The following is a 17,313-nucleotide window of genomic DNA, read 5'->3' on the forward strand; positions in this document are numbered from 1 at the left end:
ACTCCAGCTGTTGTGGAGTGAATCAGGAGAAGGAAGAGCTTTCTCTCTCTCTTCTCTGTAAATGTGCCCTTCTGACAAAAATAAATGTATCTTTAAAAATAATAATAGAATGTTATGTCTGTGCTATAAATATACTATAATCAAACTAAAGTATAATGTGCTGCTATTCAAAACTCCTCTTGGCTCACTTATTCCAGCTTTTTCCTTGGCAGCTAATTTTGCTCTTGATTTACCCTGAAATGATATATTGTAATAGGAAAGGAGGATTGTTTAGTCTCTTGGTTGGTTTCCCCCCATATACTTTTCTTTAAAGATTTATATATTTATTTATTTGAAAGGCCGACAGTGACAGGGAGAGACAGCAATCCTCCATCAGCTATTTCATTCACCTGGGCTCAGCCAGCCCAAAGCCGGGAGCCAGGAACTCTGGAGTCTGTGTGCGGGTGGCAGGGACCCAGACATGGCCCACCTCTACAGCCTTCCGAAATGCATTAGCAGAAAGTTGGGTAGGAAGCGAGGGAGCCGGACTCAAACTGGTGCTTTATGTGGGATACAGGCATTTCCGGTAGCACCCTAACACACGGGCCCAGGGTGCTTTCCATAGAGTCAGGTCAGGGTCTCCTCTCTGCCTCTTGTTACTGATACACAGAATTGTCCCATGCTGTGCTGTTAGCAAAAGGCTTCGAAATACTGTAACAGTGCCACTAAAGTTGCTTTAATCTTGCTTGCCACATGCATTCAAGCACTGAATAAAGTTACCATCAACAGTTAATGCAAAGCTGCCTCCCTTTCCTCCTTAAATATCAATTCCCTTGAATAATACTGCTTTTTTGTGTTTGACATACTGTTGCAATTTATTAAAGTCTGGATTTCACACAGAATTTAACCTTTTAAATTGTAAGGCTGGGTTGTCTCTATGGATCTGGGCTTAGCAAAGTGCAGGAGTGGTTACAGCATGAAAGGCCACAGCTACAGACACTGCCAGGACCACATGTTGACTCTGCCGTGTGAAGCGAGCCTGCCTCCTGAGCCAGGCAGTCGTGCCTACCCACGTCCCACAGGCCCCAAATCCAGGGAGCCCTTCTCCAAAGGGCTCTATAACCTGTGACTTTCAGATAGAAAGCGAAAGGTGCCAGAAACTATGACTGGAGTGATCGTGTAAGCTTGGGCTGTAACTCAGCTGAAGAATTAGCCTGGACCAATCATAAGCCAGAGAATATTGATTGCTTATGGCTTTCTTGTTAATACTGTGTTTTATGTGCTGTGGTTAGGTGTTCTCTAAATTGTCCTCTTAACCCCATGGCAAAGGGTTGTTATCCCCATTTTACAGAAGAAAATGAGGCGGAGACATTTGGAATAAATAACTGTTCACACAGAGTAAGTGGTTAGACCTCGGGAACTGAGGAAGTTTCAAATGAGAATGCCAAAGCATTCTTAAGGATCTCCGGGAGATTATAGGGAACTGAAAGGACAATGGACAAACAAGAGATAACCAAATGTGATTACAGATAATGTCGGCATTTTTTGCTATTTAGTATTTTCCTAAAGAAAATATCCAAATCATTTAAAATGTTATAAATTACTTTGGAAGATAAATTATGAAATTTTTTGGACCTCACAGCTGAAGTCCTCACCATGAATGCACCGGGATCCCATATGGGCACTGGTTCTAATCCTGGCTTCCCATCCTGTTCCCTGCTTGTGGCCTGGGAAAGCAGTCAAGAACAGCCCAAAGTTTTGGGATCCTGCACCCGTGTGGGAGACCCAAAAGAAACTCCTGGCTCCTAGCTTTGGATTGGCACAGCTCCGGCCATTGCAGTCACTTGGGGAGTGAATCTTCAGACGGCAAATATTTCTCTCTGTCTCTCCTCCTCTCTCTATATATCTGATTTTGCAATAAAAATAAATAAATCTTTAAAAAAAAGATTTTCCCAGACCATAGGCTATAGTTGAGTTTAAGTAGGATGCAGCACTCCACCACTCTCACCCCCAGCTTTTTTTTTTTTTAAGATTTATTTTTATTTGTAAGGCAGTTTTACAGAGAAGGAGACAGAGATCTTCCATTTACTGGTTAACTCCCCAAATGGCCGCTACAGCCAGAGCTAAGCCGAACCACAGATAGGGGCCAGGAGCTTCTTCCAGGTCTCCCACATGGGTGCAGGGGCCGAAGGACATGGGCCTGTCTTCCCAGGCAATGAGCAGGGAGCTGTATGAGTAGTGGAGCAGCCAGGACATGGACCAGTGCCCATTTGGGATGCCAGCACGAACAGGCTCGGGATGATGCGGTTGAGCCATTGAGCCAGCCCACACTCAGGTTGGAAGGTTCAGTGCAAGCAGCTGACATCTAGCGAAAGAGAACTGATCACTCTTTCCAGTCGGGCCAGACCTGATGTAGTATTTCGTCTTTTTGGTCTTGAGTTCCAGGCTCCAAGGGAGATGCATAAGAACTGGAATGTTTTGTTTGGTAAATTCTGAGAAATTATAAAACACTTCAGTCAGATTATTGGAAGAATGGTCGTAGAACTGGGAAACTTTGTTTAGAGAAGTGCAGTCTGTTAGGGGAATGTTAAGACTTTAATACTCAAAACTGCCAGTGCAAAAGATGATGCAAAGTTAGAGCCAATTATTACAAATTAATAAAAGCGGGTATTGGCACGGTATTGGGTGGTTCCAACTTTCAGAGATGAAACAGTTTGCCAAAAAAGGTGCTGTATTTCCTCCCGTGTGTGCAAACTGAAGCTCAAGTGCCATTTGAAGCTATAGAGAAGACACAGCCCTCCTCGTGGTTAGGACACACGCCTTGCCGTGAAGTGAGCTCTGTCAGGGGCTGCATTTCTCATGCTGCCAGCACTGGCATTCGCTAGGTTGGTAGCAAAGTCATCATTTCCAAACCCTCACTCTATCTGATCATTCGCTTCCTGTCTGCAGCGCTTTCTCCAGCTCAGGAGAGCCACGTGAACATGGACCTCCCACCAGTGTCGGAGCAGATCCTGCAGACTCTGAGCGAACTCGCCAGGTCCTTCCAGGAGATGGCCGACCGCTGCTTGCTGGTCCTGCACCTGGAAGTGAGGTAGGACAGCCCTGTCAGGGCTGGGGACTCATTGGCGGGTCACGGTGCTGTGACTGCGGCTGTGGCTGGCTGTCTTCCTTCCGTTCTTCTTGGGCTGCGGGCACTGGTCAGCGTGTGAGCAGCAGCTGCATCGTGAATTTGGTGACTCCAGAGTGTGAAGTACAAATGGCCGACACTTGAATGTCCACGCTAGGTCTTTGAATAAATGTTATAAAGTCTCCATTGGGGGAATGGCAATTCTCAACGACCAGAGGCTGTATAAATGAAGTAATGCGTAAGTAACACAGTGCTGTCACAGTGGGCGCTAAGCCTGGCAAATTCATCAGTAAGGTGGTTCTTTCTGTCACTGATATTTTTGCTAAGATGAAAATCAAAAGAAGAGGGAGTATACAGTTGTAAGAATCATGACTCTTTAAAGCCAAATCTAAGAGATTAAAGAACAATGTAGGAGAACAGTTTCTAAGATGCCACATTCTGGGAGTGTCCCTGTTTGCTTGGGACAGCCTAGAATATTACACCTGTGGGAATGATCAAAGGGCTCATTTAGAGCAGAGAAACTCAACCTTTTTTAAAAAGACTTACTTATTTATTTGATAATCAGATATACAGAGAGGAGAGACAGAGAGAACTTCTGCCCACTGATTGACTCCCCAAGTGGCCACGGCTGCCGGAGCCGAGTCAGTCCGAAGCAGGGGCCCGCAGCCTCCTCTGAGCCTCCCACGTGGGTACGGAGTCCTAAGGCTTTGGGTCGTCCTGCTTTCCCAGGTCACAAGCAGGGGGCTGGATGGAAAGCGGGGCTGCTGGAACACCAAGTGGCACCTATATGGGATCTCGGCGCATGCAAGGCGAGGACATTAGCCACTAGGCTACCACACAAAACCCTAAAATGTTTTTTTTTTTTTAAGAGAGATTTTCATGCCAGCATCTGCCCCCCCTACACCATATTAAAAAAAAAATAGAATAGGAGACTATTCTGGAATACTGGTATAGTTAATACAAACTTGGCATCTTAGCTGTTTTTCTGCCAGCAGTGTAACACGTGCCTAGGTGCAGTGCAACCTAAGCCATTGCTTACAGCTGGGGAGTGATTGTAGATTTTATCGTCACACAGTGGTCCACACTTAGATATCTGTACATGTGCTAAGGAGTAGCGTGCATGGCCAGCATTACCCACCTGTTCTGTTATGCTCCAATCCGTCTGTAACGGTTAGACCTCAGCTTGTGCTGTCCAGCAGCTGGAGCACTGAACAAGTGGCTGGTGAGGTGTGCTCGCTGGCACATGGAGGCAAGAAGCCACTGCGCTAAGCAAGGCTGCTTTCAAAAGAGAACACTTGGGGAGACAAAAACCAGTGAACCATGCTAACAAGAAGTCCAGAACCTCGAGCGTCACAAAACTGTCTTACTTACCAGTTAACTAGATATCTGTCGCCTGTATTTTTCTTTAATGGTATTAAAGTTCAAACCAAACAAGTGTTCTCCAGGGCAGCAGGTTCATTGTTGAGGTGCCCCTCCGAAGAGCAGGTGACACTGAACCTGCTTCATTGTAAGGGACATTCAGCCACCAAGGAGCCCCTTCCACAGTATGGAACCCAAGGGAAAACACACCCAAGAGAAGGAAGACCTGGTGAGACCATCAAAAATTTTTAGGTTCTTTTTGTTTATTTGACCTTTAGAAAAATAAGTCAGTTGTCATGTTAGTCTAAGATGCCAAAAGTGTCAGCTTCATCAGCTGCCTTTTCTGCCCTTCAGGAGCCACTGTCTGTCCCCAGTAGGTCTCCACATGTGTAGTTTCTGAAAGTCGGTCATCGTGCTGTGTATCAGCAGGGTTTTGCAGAAACCCTGAATGCCAAAAGCACATTAGGGGTAGCAATCATATATCAGGATCTCAAAGAAAAAAAACTATTGGATGTGATATTTATTGGTGATGATTTTTCTTTGTGTCTGCAGTCATTTTGGAACAAGTTGGTACCTTAAACAGTGGTCGTCTCTCCATGCCGCTGGCTTCCTGTCTCGTAAGCTGTCACTTCTAATTCATAGGGATTTCCCAACTAGCCTCGCTACTTCCATTTGCTTCCCTTCTCTGCCATCAGTCCACTCTTCTGTGCCAGAGTGAGCTTGCCAAGCTCATATCTGGTTATATCACTGCACCTCTGAAAATCCTCCCGTGCTCCCAGAAGCTTCCCATATCCACTCTGGACTCCCTACTAGCCTTCAGAGCCGACGCCCTGGGCGCTGCCCACGTGCCTGAGCGCACCGAGGCCTCTGCCACATGGCCCGTTCAGCAGGAATGAGCTACGCAGCAGTGCTGTCTGACTTCTGCCTCATTCTCCATAACTGGGGGACATGATGTCTGCAGTTGAAGAACACTTCCACACGGCTTTGATTCTATTTTCAACTCAGTGCCACTTCATTCAAGTCTGTACCACAGTTGCAGTCCATAGCTCTAATCATGAATTATGCAATTGGTAGATTTTTATTGCCTCAGGAGTTCACATTCCAGAGGAGTCCCAGACATTGCCATTACTGGCATTTCATCACATGTTCTCTAGGCCAACTAGCAAATGAACTTCGGAGGGTGAGAACTTCATTGGTGAGATTATTCATTATTTAGCAACTACTAGGATGAGTGCTGATTATTGGAAACATATAGATAGTCAGAATTCAATCATGAACTGCTTATGAGAGTATAACATATGTATGGAAAGATTAGTTCAGTATGTATTGTAGATGTATATATAATGCCTAAAACTGTAACACATGTAGGGCTCAGCACGATAGCCTAGCAGCTGAAGTCTTAACCATGAATGCGCTAGGATCCCATATAGGAGCTGGTTCTAATTCCAGCAGCTCCACTTCCCATCCAGCTCCCTGCTTGTGGCCTTGAAAAGCAGTGGAGGACGGCCCAAAGCCTTGGGACCCTGCACCCATGTGGGAGACCTGGAGGAGACTGCGGGCTCCTGGCTTCGGATTGACTCAACTCTGGCTGCTGAAGCCACTTAGGGAGTAAACCATCAGATGAAAAATCTTCCTCTCTGCCTGTCCTCATCTCTGTATATCTAACTTTCCAATAAAAATAAACAAATTATAAAAAAACGAACACATGTAAAAACAATTCCTGCAATGTGACGAGAAAGTGATATGAACAGATGCTTCAAAGACACATGCCTGCAAAAATACAGTTCTCATCATTAGTCACTACAAAATGCACAGTAAAGTCACAGTGGGCTCCCGTTAGACATCCGATTGACCAGAGTTCTTTTTTAAACTGGCTACAGTGAGGCTGGAGAGGATGGAGAGCAACTTGGAGCATCCGTAGCATGAGCACAAAGGGGCATGTCGCCTTCAGAAAGCAGCGGAGCGATTTCTCACCAACATGTACGCGCGCCTGCCTCATCCCAGAGAGGACCGGGAGCGCGCACGTGCGGGAGCTGGGTACCGAGTGGCCTGTGCCAAGTGCTCACACCGCACCCTGGCACGCAGGTGTCGTCACCACCCGCGCATGGGCAAGAACAGATACAGCAACTGCTCATATCACGTGCTCACTTTTTCCTCTCTTGGGCTTTATATATCCTAGATACAGGTCCCTTCCAATCTTTAATTTTAACACTCTCAAAGAATGACTTTTCATTTTGATCAACTTGCTGTTCTTTTACTTTTTCTGAGGGGTGTCATTGGTGTCATATTTAAGAAATCATTCCCTGAAAAGGTTGCAGGAATTTTTTTTAATACTTTTAGATATTATATCCACATCTTCAGACGTGTGTTGGAACAGGGAATTAAAGCGAAAGTGGTTTCCTTCCCACGCCTGTTCTTTGAGGACCTGTGCACTTGGCCTCGCATTCCCATAGCAGCAGGGTCTGTTGGGAGATATTTGTGATGCTTTTCAACCTGGCATTAAATATGATTTCTGAATTCTTGTATTTCTTTCACACAGTACATGACTTAATCAAGCAAAGATGACAGAGGCTTACTTGTTTCAGATCAGCAGGTCATGTAGCTACTCTGTAGAATAATAAAGATGTCTTCTGGTTAAGAAATAAAAATAAGAGGGAGTGAGCACCTGTCCGGATGCAGAAGGCTGCCGCAGCTGCAGGCGCTCGGGAGACGTGACTGCAGACCCGGTGCTAAGAGCTCCTCCTCTCTCTACCTTCCAGGGTTCACTGCTTCCACTATCTCATCCCGCTGGCAAAGGAGGGGAACTACGCCATCGTCGCTAATGTGGAGAGTATGGATTACGACCCTCTGGTGGTCAAACTCAACAAAGACATCAGCGCCATCGAGGAGGCCATGAGCGCCAGTCTGCAGCAGCACAAATTCCAGTATATCTTTGAAGGTCAGATCTGCCTGTTTCTGAAAGTTGGGGAAGAAGGGTGGGTGGAAGATGTCCTAATTTTTTTGCATTGTTTTTAGTTCCCAACTTGTAGGGGAAAATATCTTTGTTTGTATGAAAGCTGCATAGCTGCCCTCTGACTGGGACAAGGTAGACAACAGCATAGCCGCCACCTGCTCCTGGTTGATAAGGAGATGTAGCCCAGAGTAAAGCAGGTGAGGCGGCTGCCAGCTGCTTCCCTGATGTGCCACTCCTGAGATTTGGGTAAGTGAACACCGTGGATCATAAGAGACTAGCCCCGTGCACGGTGTGAAGGCAGGACCCAGAAAGAAAGCCCCATTGACTACAATGATCGTAAGCCAGGAGAAGTTCTATCATCTGCAAAGAACAGAAGCCTTGGGTCAGCAGCGATTGGTTTTGGCAAGTTTGCTTCCGTAAATGCCTTCCTAAAAGTCAATGAAGGTGTGTTAGAGATAGCACGTGTCATCTAAAGATAAATGCCTTCACGGATTGGAAAAACGGCATCCCAGCCAAAATTTTTTTGACAGTAAATTCCACCTATAAGACCCCTGTTATGATTTCAAATTATATATTCTCATATTACATGTTTCTGTTTGTTTATGAGTTCTCTCACAACAATTAAACCAATTTTATTTGTACAATTAAGGAGTTGCACTGTGCAGAGGAGTATGTCCCTGAAGACAGTGAGGAGTGCTGTGCTTTGTCGTGAAAGGGCTAGGTCCTGGCCACTGCTAACACCCCTCCCTTGAAAACAGCACTTTTCCTTCAAGTTAGGAGGACCAAACTGCAAAGCGGGAGATGAAAGGAAATTCCCTAGTGGACTAGCAGGGGGTGTAACTGATAGAAGGACTTGCTGCAGGTGCCTGATGCTGTGAATTTACGAACACCTGTAGCACCCTGCGGCTGAAGCCACAGCACCACTGCGAGAAATCGGGGTGTTATTGCACAGTTAGCGCGTGGCCTCCCCATTCCTGTGACTCATCTTAATGGTGTTTCTCTACTGTTTCTACTGAGCTCAGTGGTTATTATCACTTGTTCTCCATGACAGTGCATCTCCTCGTGGTCTACACTTTTGGGCAGATCTAATAGTGTGCAGAACAAAGTTACATCTGAAGTTATAGTCTTGGGAGAGTAACATTAGAATTTCACTTAGAGAGATTTTTACATACATATATTTAAATATATAACACACATATATATAAAATCTAGATTTAAATGTAGCCTCCATGAGTGTTTTCTTTTTTTTCCAAAAGCTTTTTCCTGGGCCCAGCATGGTGGCTCAGTTGTTCGAGTCCTCCCCTTAGAAGTGCTAGGATCCCATGTGGGCGCTGGTCTGGTTCGCAGCTGCTTCCCATTGAGCTGCTTGTAGCCTGGGAAGACAGTGGAGGACGGCCCATGTCCTTGGGACTCTACATCCACATGGGAGACCTGGAAGAAGCTCCTGGCTCCTCTTCAGCTCAGCTCCGACTGTTGTGGCCACTTGGGGAGTGGTCCAGGGGATAGAGGATCTTTTTCTCTCCTTTTCTGTGGCTCTTTCTTACCAAAAATAAATAAATAAATATATCTTTCCTTCTCTTCACTTTCAAATGCAAGAAGTAGCAGAGACAAGTTGACACATCAGGTCGGGGTAGCTGAAACAGGCAAACATTAAGGGTAAAGAACTAATAACTCAAGGAACCCTAGAAGCACTCGTGGGGCTCATGGGCATGATATGTTTTCTCTTCATTTGTAATGATATTCTCTCCAAAACCACTTTGGAAATATTGGAAGTAGGGACAGTGGTTGTGGTACAATGGCTTAAGAGACTACTTGTGACATGAGCATCCTTGCAGCAGAGTGCCCATCTGCCTCCTGGCGGCTCTGCTTCCAGCCCATCTCCCTGAGAACGTGCCCAGGGAAAGGAAGGCAAGGCCATAGGCCCCACACCTCATGGGAGGCCTGATGGAGCTCCAGCTTATGGACTTGGCTTGCACGGTCACTAAGGTGGACTGTGTGTGATGTGAAGCATTAGGCGGAAGATAGACCAAGCTCTCCTTGTTACTCTGCCTTCCAAATAAATACATCTAAATGTTAGAAATATATTCCACTGCCAGTGTTGAAGTATGTTATTTCATTACATCATCAATTCTATTTGTTTACTTGTATTTGTCATCATACGGGGTTTCTTATCAATTTACTTTTATGTGAATTTCCAATCAACTTGGAAACCAAAAGTGGCTGCGTCTCTGTTTTTTATGAGGAAGGAGAAGCTCCATGGGTCATTGTGGGAGCGTGTTTTGTTTGCTTCCCAAGAGTCTGTGCAGAAAAGCAGAAATTCTTGGGCCCTTTAAGAGTTCTTAGAGCAACTTAGTACATAGTCTGAGTCCTTGGCATGGTGTTTTTTGATGTATATGGCAATGCCAGACCCGTCGATACCCAAGGTTTTATTGCCAGCAGCAATCCTCCGGTTTTTTTTTTTTTTTAAGATTTATTTTTATTGGAAAGTCAGATAAACAGAGAGGAGACAGGAAGATCTTCCGTTTGATGATTCACTCCCCAAGTAGCTGCAACAGCTGGTGCTGTGCTGATCCAAAGCCAGGAGCCAGGAGCTCTTCTGGGTCTCCCATGCTAATGCAGGGTCCCAAGGCTTTGGGCCATCCTTGACTGCTTTCCCAGACCACAGGTGGGGAGCTGGATGGGAAGCGGAGCTGCCGGGATTAGAACTGGCGCTCATATGGGATCCCAGGCATTCAAGGCGAGGACTTTAGCCACTGGGCCATGGCACCAGGCCGAATCCTCCCATTTTTAACTAGTAGAGCAGTGTGGAAGTGCTCTGAAACTATCATAGGGTCAGATATTTTCCCTTGGCCATTGAAGTCTGTGGAGGATCGGAAGGGAGTGGTCCTATGTGTAGGTTCCTGCAGGATGCCGCTAATCTGTCTCTGCTTTTCTCCCTCTAGGCCTGGGACATCTGATCTCCTGCATCCTCATCAATGGTGCCCAGTACTTCCGGCGCATCAGTGAGTCTGGCATCAAGAAAATGTGCAGGAACATCTTTGTTCTTCAGCAGAATCTGACCAACATCACCATGTCACGGGAGGCCGACTTGGACTTTGCAAGGTAGGGGGGAACATGGGACTATGTGTCTTGTGCCAAACCATGACTTCATTGCTCAGAGAGTCATCTTATAAAACAGATCCTCGGTGCTTAAGAAGCTTAGTTGGTGTTCTTAGGTTGCAGAGAAAGTGATCCTACAAAAGTCTATTAAATAGTGCGTATGCCTTGGGCACGTTGTTTTTCTCCTGTTGTTCAATTAGGTTCTTTGGTCTGACTACAGAGGTTTGGTGTCTGTAATATGCAGGATGCAATGGAAAGAACGTAACCATTACTCGTAAACCTTTGATGGTTCAGTGTGCTTTCTCCTGCCTCTCAGGCCCAGGTTGCCTGTGCGACTTCTCACACACATATAAATTTATAAATTCTCTTTTCAGAAAGTTAGGGTTGTGTTAATAGAATTTACATTACTTTGATTGTGTTTTCCTGGGTAATGTTAAGAGCGTGATTTTTTTCTACAACCATTAGTATTCCTTTCCAATATTACATTTAACACATGAACAAATATTCTTTGATCTAAATGGACCATATCTTGTTTAATCATTTGTAAATTTCTGCACACCTGAATTCTTTTTCTCACTGCGCATAGTGAGTGCTGAGTCTCTTTGGACATCAGTCTGTCTGTATCTCCCCGGTTCTGTTCCAGTAGAAACCCAGCTCCCTTTTGTGTTTTCAGGGCAAAAGTGCTGACTTGCTACTGACTTTCATTTTCTAGTTTTACTTATCTCTACTTGCAGTGTTTCTTTAAAAATCACTTTTTCAAGTTCTTCCTTTGGTCTTACACTGTCTACCCCTAACATCAACCCTAACATCAGGAGTGTCTCAGGCAAAGCACGCGTGTGAAGAAGACAGATGGAAACAATGCTGCTTCCTGGCTGGGTGATTCCCTAAATGCCTTAATTCTCCAAAAACCTTATAGATAAGAAGTCACTTAGTCTATCACCATACCAACTCTTGAGCTAACCACTAGGGCTAGAATTTCCACGGGGTTTGGCCCACACATCCCCCACAGAATCTACTCCTGGTTATGGTCCTCGAGTGCTAGTTAATGTAATGGCCCTGCTTAAGGTGATTCTTCTCCTGATCCATCATCATGTCAGGTAACAGGATATGATTCTGCAGGACAAGCCCCGAGCCACAGCTTTTGCATGGACTGGTATTTGGTGGTCAGCATTGTTCAGTGATTACAAGTTTTATAAAGGAAGAGTTACTGTCATTGGGAATCTTTGCAATTGCTTCATGTCCTATAAGCACAATGGGTTCAACCTGGAGCTACCTAAGCAGCGATTCAAAGAACCAAACCCCAGAGCTCCTGGCCAGGCGGCCAGCAGGCAGAGCCTGGCACCAAATGGCGCACTGGCCGCCCGGGGACAGCTTACCACGTGCACATGGTAGCTGGCGTCTGGGGTCCAGGCATGAGACGCCCTGTCCTGAGACCTACCAGCAGCCAGGAGGCTGCTGGAAATTTAAATTCCCAGGCCCAAGGTCGCGCCCCTCCCCAATCCCATTCACCACCCAATGAAGGTGGTGGGTGGGCCCCAGACCTGCCCAGTCACGGAGACCTCCCCCCTCGGTGTACTCACCCCGAAGGGAGCAGCCCCCGGAGCCCAGGCAGGCCCAGGGACAGCTCACCATGATAGTGCATCTCTTCTTAGAGTCCCTAGTTCAAGTTCAACTACTCTGTGCTTCCAACCCAGCAGTTTGCTCCCAGCCAGTCTCATGGGTAACCCCGGCCTCTATGGCTATTGTGGGTGGGCATCTGGAGGAGTTAAAAGACAGAAGTTCTTCCATTCTTGACCCTTTCTTCCCCTGCTTTTCCTATTCTAATGTTCTACCTTTCAAATAAATAAGAAAGTAAGCATAAAAAAAACCAACAAACTCCTCCTCCTCCACCCCACAAAGTTGTGGCCATTGTTTGTAGTTGACCTATGAAATTGACGCAGAGTCACATTGTGTCCTTGGAACTATTACAGTGAAGTACGTAGCACTTCACGTATCTACTGTGATGCTTGTATAAACCTGAGCAAGGCACTTCAGCAATACTGATGGAAGTTTCTGCTTCCATCAAACAAGTGGAGGTGCTGACACAGGTGATGTGCCTGGCACTGCATGGCGTGTGCCAGACACAGGATGGGGAGCACCCTCTGCTTGAACTTTCAGCTCAAAAGGGGCAACCAACCAGAAGAAAATGGTCTGATTTTCTTTTAAAGGAACAAAATTATCCTCAGTCTAATTGGGAAAAGGTGTTGTAAACATTTATGGCATAAGCAGTATGTGACAGGGATTTCCACATTTGCTGAATGATCGGTGTGTGATTGTGTTAATGAGTAAATGAAGGGGCAATGGAAGGCCCATTTCTTTTCCTAGTCAAGTTCCTATTTGTAGCATTTACTCTGCACACATCAGGAGACTCAGAACAGAGATGGGAGCTGACTGCTGCTTTAGATGACCTATAAAAGGTCTTAGGAGGCTCTGAAGAGTAATTCAAGAAATAAACACGCACCTACTAAAAAACATAAATGTCACGTCAGCCGTATTCTGCATCTCCTTTGCCGTGCTGTGGCTTTGCTGGGGATGGAAAGGTTTTATTCAGATCAGCCACTCCCTTTTTCCGGGAGGCACTCTTAATCTTTGTGTTTTAACCTTTAAAGACAAGGCCTTGGTTGCTGCGGTAATGATTTCCATTGCCTTACATCTACATGGTCACATTTCTCCAAGAATCGTGCACCTTCTAGTCTCAGTTGCAGATGAAGTCAAATGAGAAACAGATGTGGGCAGGGAGAGGCCAGCACTCAGCTGACTGCTCTGACGTCCTGCCCGGGAAGGAGCAGCTTTGCAGTGGCTGGAAGGCTGCCTCTCACTCTCCCCCAGGCAGGCTGCTTCGCAAAGCCGCTCTGATTAAACATTTTGAGGTACTGGGGATGGAGGAGAGAGGGAGAGGTGGGGATTTTTAGTGGATAGAGCCTTTTATTGACAACATTAAAGGCTTCGTGATATATTCGACCAGAAATTAATTACAGCCGAGTTCCCCGTTTCTCCCTTAGGTGACAGTTTTCTGTTCGTGTGTGCTGCTGTGAGAGTAATAACAGGTTTCAAATGTTTGTAAAAAACAAAGTAATTACTTGCTGTGGCAAATCAGCCATTTGAAGCTTCAGCGCCTTTCTGTGCCATCTAGGTAGCAGGCTCTCTCTTTTGTTAACATTAATTATATAGCATAGGAGAATTTTTACTTTTCAGTTCTCCGAAATTCGGCTTTTTTTTTTTATGTCTTGGTTTCAGCATTCTCTGGGAACACAAGTTTTGAAATGACAGTGACACATAACTAACAGTCAAACAAGGGAAGCCACGTCCGCCAGGGAGCAGACCGTCCCAGTTAAGTTTTGTAGCTGTTGGCTGTAGGCTGTTTGTTTCTGCAGCAGTGACCCCTAAACATGGGCCCTCAGGCCACAGAACCTGTCGTGGTGGTTTTCCCCATTTTTAAATGGAAGAAAATATATCCCCCCCCCCCCCATATGACTGTTTCCTCGGGTTGCTCCGTTCCTTGGGCTGTGAGCGGGTTTGCTTAGACAATACTAGCCTCTGTATCAGCACAATGGGAAAGGAATTTCCTCACCCAGGCGGGTACAGCAGTAAGCAGTGTGATACACAGGACTTCTCACACATCACAGCCTGTGTGTGTACAAAGGCTGGCTCACGCCTACATGAGGACACACTGCTTTTCAGTTCAGACCATTGAATGCTCCTGTTCTAATATGCTTTGCTCCATTCCTGATTAGGAATCTACTGTAAATACTAACTTTGAAATTTGCCGAATCTCCTGGACCAAACTGTCCCTCTCAAGAATTTTTTCTTTTCTCTTTCTTTTCTTATACTCTTTCTCACATTATTATTTATATTTAGAGCCAAATATAAAAAGAATGATAATTGGCTCTCAGCCATTCTTCCATTTGGCAAATCATTCTAACTAGGACTTCTGCACTTTTGCAAGAACCGTGTCTACAAGCTTCTATGCTCCGAGAAGAGCAGTGCACTTAGGGTCATTGAAGCCTTCCCTGTACTTAACTATACAGGGCAGTCTGCCATCTCAGTGACACGTAATACTGATCAATCATTGTGCCTCATCTTTTCTTCCTGCTGCATCATGGAGATTTTATTTGCATTTTTTCAATCATACAAGACAATTGCTTAAAATAATTCTACTTTACTGTTGTTAATATTATAAGTACTAGATATTGAGCACATAGTTTTTGCAAGTCATTCCTGTTATATATTTCACACCCATCTCACTTATGATTATGCTCACCTAATGTGCAATGAATTAGCGTATTCATCTTATAAGTAACTCAATGCCTATGTGCTTGTAAAGAGTAAGACTCATGACTCAAAGCAGGTCTGTCTAGTTTGGCCGTTGTGCTCCGTAGTGTAGACAGGTGATGTCAGAGTCCCAGTGACTCTGATTGTTATTGGCTGTTGTCACCAGTGTGAGGGGTGATCTAGCTAGAAGAAATTAAAGGGGCAGGCGATAGTTTTTCATCCTCCTTGAGAAACCAAAAGGAAATGTTGCATAGTAGAAGGAAGTCCAAAAGATGTTAGCACAGCAGCCAAGCCCTGTTGGGAATGAGCAGGATCTCCGATGGGTCAGTGGAAGCCTGAAGGACTGTGGGCCCCCATGGAGCCACACAGCAAGGCAGGTTGGACAGTGAGAGCAGGGCCACCACCAAACACAAACCTCCATCACCAAAGTGTCAGTGGAACTCCTACATGAGTGGTAACAGAGTGACTGAAAAAATTATCTGTACGTAGCCCCAAAGCAGCTAATGCAGTGTATGTTTTCTATATTAGTTCCAAATATTCAAAAAGGTACAAGGAGGTATTACTTATAGTTTAATCAACAAAATATCTGGTCATTTTAAAAAGAAAAGCTAGTGACATATGGTTGACATTTGTCATCTTTTTAAGCTATCTGGTTTCTAGATCTGCATTTAGGGAACTCTCCCTCCTTGGAAGATGGCAAAGTCCACCTTCCACAAAAGGGAAAACAAAACAAACACCGAAGTCCAGGCTTGCTGACCGTCAGCCTGGGCTGGGCCAGAGCTGGACCAGGGAGAGATGAGTCTTGTTACAGGGGTGATGTGCAGCCTGGTGAGGTAGTCTCAGAAGCAGTGACAGCTTCTGGTTACCCATGGGGACAGTGGCAGCAGTGGATGCACTTCGGCCAACATCCAGTTTGCAGGCAGCCAAGCAAAACCAGGTGTTGAGTTCCCAGCGGCGGTGGTGGCATCTCCATGAGACTGTCTTTGGAGAGTACTGGAGTGACTTGGGCCTGTGTCCCAGCTGCTGCCATGCTTTGTTCTCTGGTCTTCCTGGCTCATTGAGAAGACACCTGTTTTCTTTCCAGTAATTCCTCTCTGCAGCTTAGAGCTCTGGTACACACATGGTAAAATCCAGTCTTCTTACATATGGCTGTCAAAAGTCTTCCCCACATTGTGTCTTTTGATTATTGATAAAGAATTTTTTTAAAGATTTATTTATTTATTGGAAAGTCAGATATACAGAGAGGAGAGACAGAGAGGAAGATTTTTCATCCAATGATTCACTCCCTAAGTGAGCGCAACAGCCCAGATGCTATGCTGATCTGAAGCCAGGATCCAGGAACAACTTCTGGGTCTCCCATATGGGTGCAGGGTCCCAAAGCTTTGGGCCGTCCTCCACTGCTTTCCCAGGCCACAAGCAGGGAGCTGGATGGGAAGTGGAGCTGCTGGGATTAGAACTGGTGCCCAATGGGATCCCGGCGCGTTCAAGGCCAGGACTTTATCTTTGGGGCCCGGTGGCATGGCCTAGCGGCTAAAGAATTTCCATGTTTTTAAAGGCAAAACAGATTTGGCTGGATTGTGTTCCTGAATGTTGGCCACTCCGTATTTGGGGAAACACTTGATTCCATGACGTGCTGTTACTATAGCAGATTGCTTTAAAGTCCTTCAGGCCTGCCGGCTGAGGGCACCTGGGCCTTGAACATCTAACAGGGCCTCCTCTGACAGCTGCTGACTTGGTGAGGAGAACTGCAAGACTGAAGTCTGCTGTGATGGCAGAACGGCCAGGCACCCCGCCCATACTCCCTGGAGCCTTGGGAATGCCCCCTCCCCCAGGTGGCTTTCCCTTCTACTTACTGGATGAGTCAGGGTTCCCAAAAGCATGGCAGTAGAAGATACCAGGCCTTTGTTAAGGCCTAAGCTCAAGAATTGTATTTAATATTCCTTTTGCTGTTTATTATTGTTGATTTTAAAAGCAGAGCAAAAAAGAGGGAGAGATCTCACAAAGGGACTCTTGACTTCTGTCCATTTTGTGCCAATTTAGATCATTCTTCATGGACAGTCCAAGTAAGCTGCCCACACCTGAGCCACAACCTCCAAGGAAAAGGAGGGTGCAGTTACCAAAGGAAATGGAATGAATGCTGGATAAAGATGAGGAAAGTCAGGGCCAGGCCTGTGGCACAGCAGGTAGGCCGCTGCCAGCAGTGCCAACATCCTGTATGAGCTAAGTGTGAGTCCCAACTGCTATATTTCCAACCCAACCCCCTGCTTACATGCTTGGGAAAGCAGCAGAAGAGGGGCCCCTGCTGCTCATGTGGGCGAACCAGATGGAGTTCCACACTTCTGGCTTTGGCCTGGGCCCAGTGCAGGCGTTTGTGAAGCAAGCCAGTAAGTGAAAGCTCGCTCTCTCCTGTGTGTGTCACGCTGCCTTCCCCATGTGTATGTCTAAGGACGAGTTAGGCACTGTTCTTGCAACAGTTTGCTGAACG

At 45.9% G+C, this 17,313-nt stretch overlaps 1 protein-coding gene across 2 annotated transcripts in view; it reads left to right on the forward strand.

Moving 5' to 3' along the window:
* The window catches only part of EXOC4 (exocyst complex component 4), an 817,909-nt gene that overhangs the window by 488,343 nt on the left and 312,253 nt on the right, over positions 1–17,313 (forward strand). The window contains exons 15-17 of one of the 2 annotated variants that reach the window (XM_040987490.1): positions 2,929–3,070; positions 7,225–7,403; positions 10,361–10,520. The exons of the other annotated variant lie outside the window; for it this stretch is intronic. Coding sequence (XP_040843424.1) covers positions 2,929–3,070; positions 7,225–7,403; positions 10,361–10,520 — 481 coding nt within the window. The remainder of the gene's footprint in view (positions 1–2,928; positions 3,071–7,224; positions 7,404–10,360; positions 10,521–17,313) is intronic. 2 annotated transcript variants of the gene reach the window in all.

Source organism: Ochotona curzoniae, unplaced genomic scaffold, assembly GCF_017591425.1.
Source record: "Ochotona curzoniae isolate NIBS_2020 unplaced genomic scaffold, NIBS_Ocur_1.0 contig_4692, whole genome shotgun sequence".
NCBI lineage: Eukaryota > Metazoa > Chordata > Mammalia > Lagomorpha > Ochotonidae > Ochotona > Ochotona curzoniae.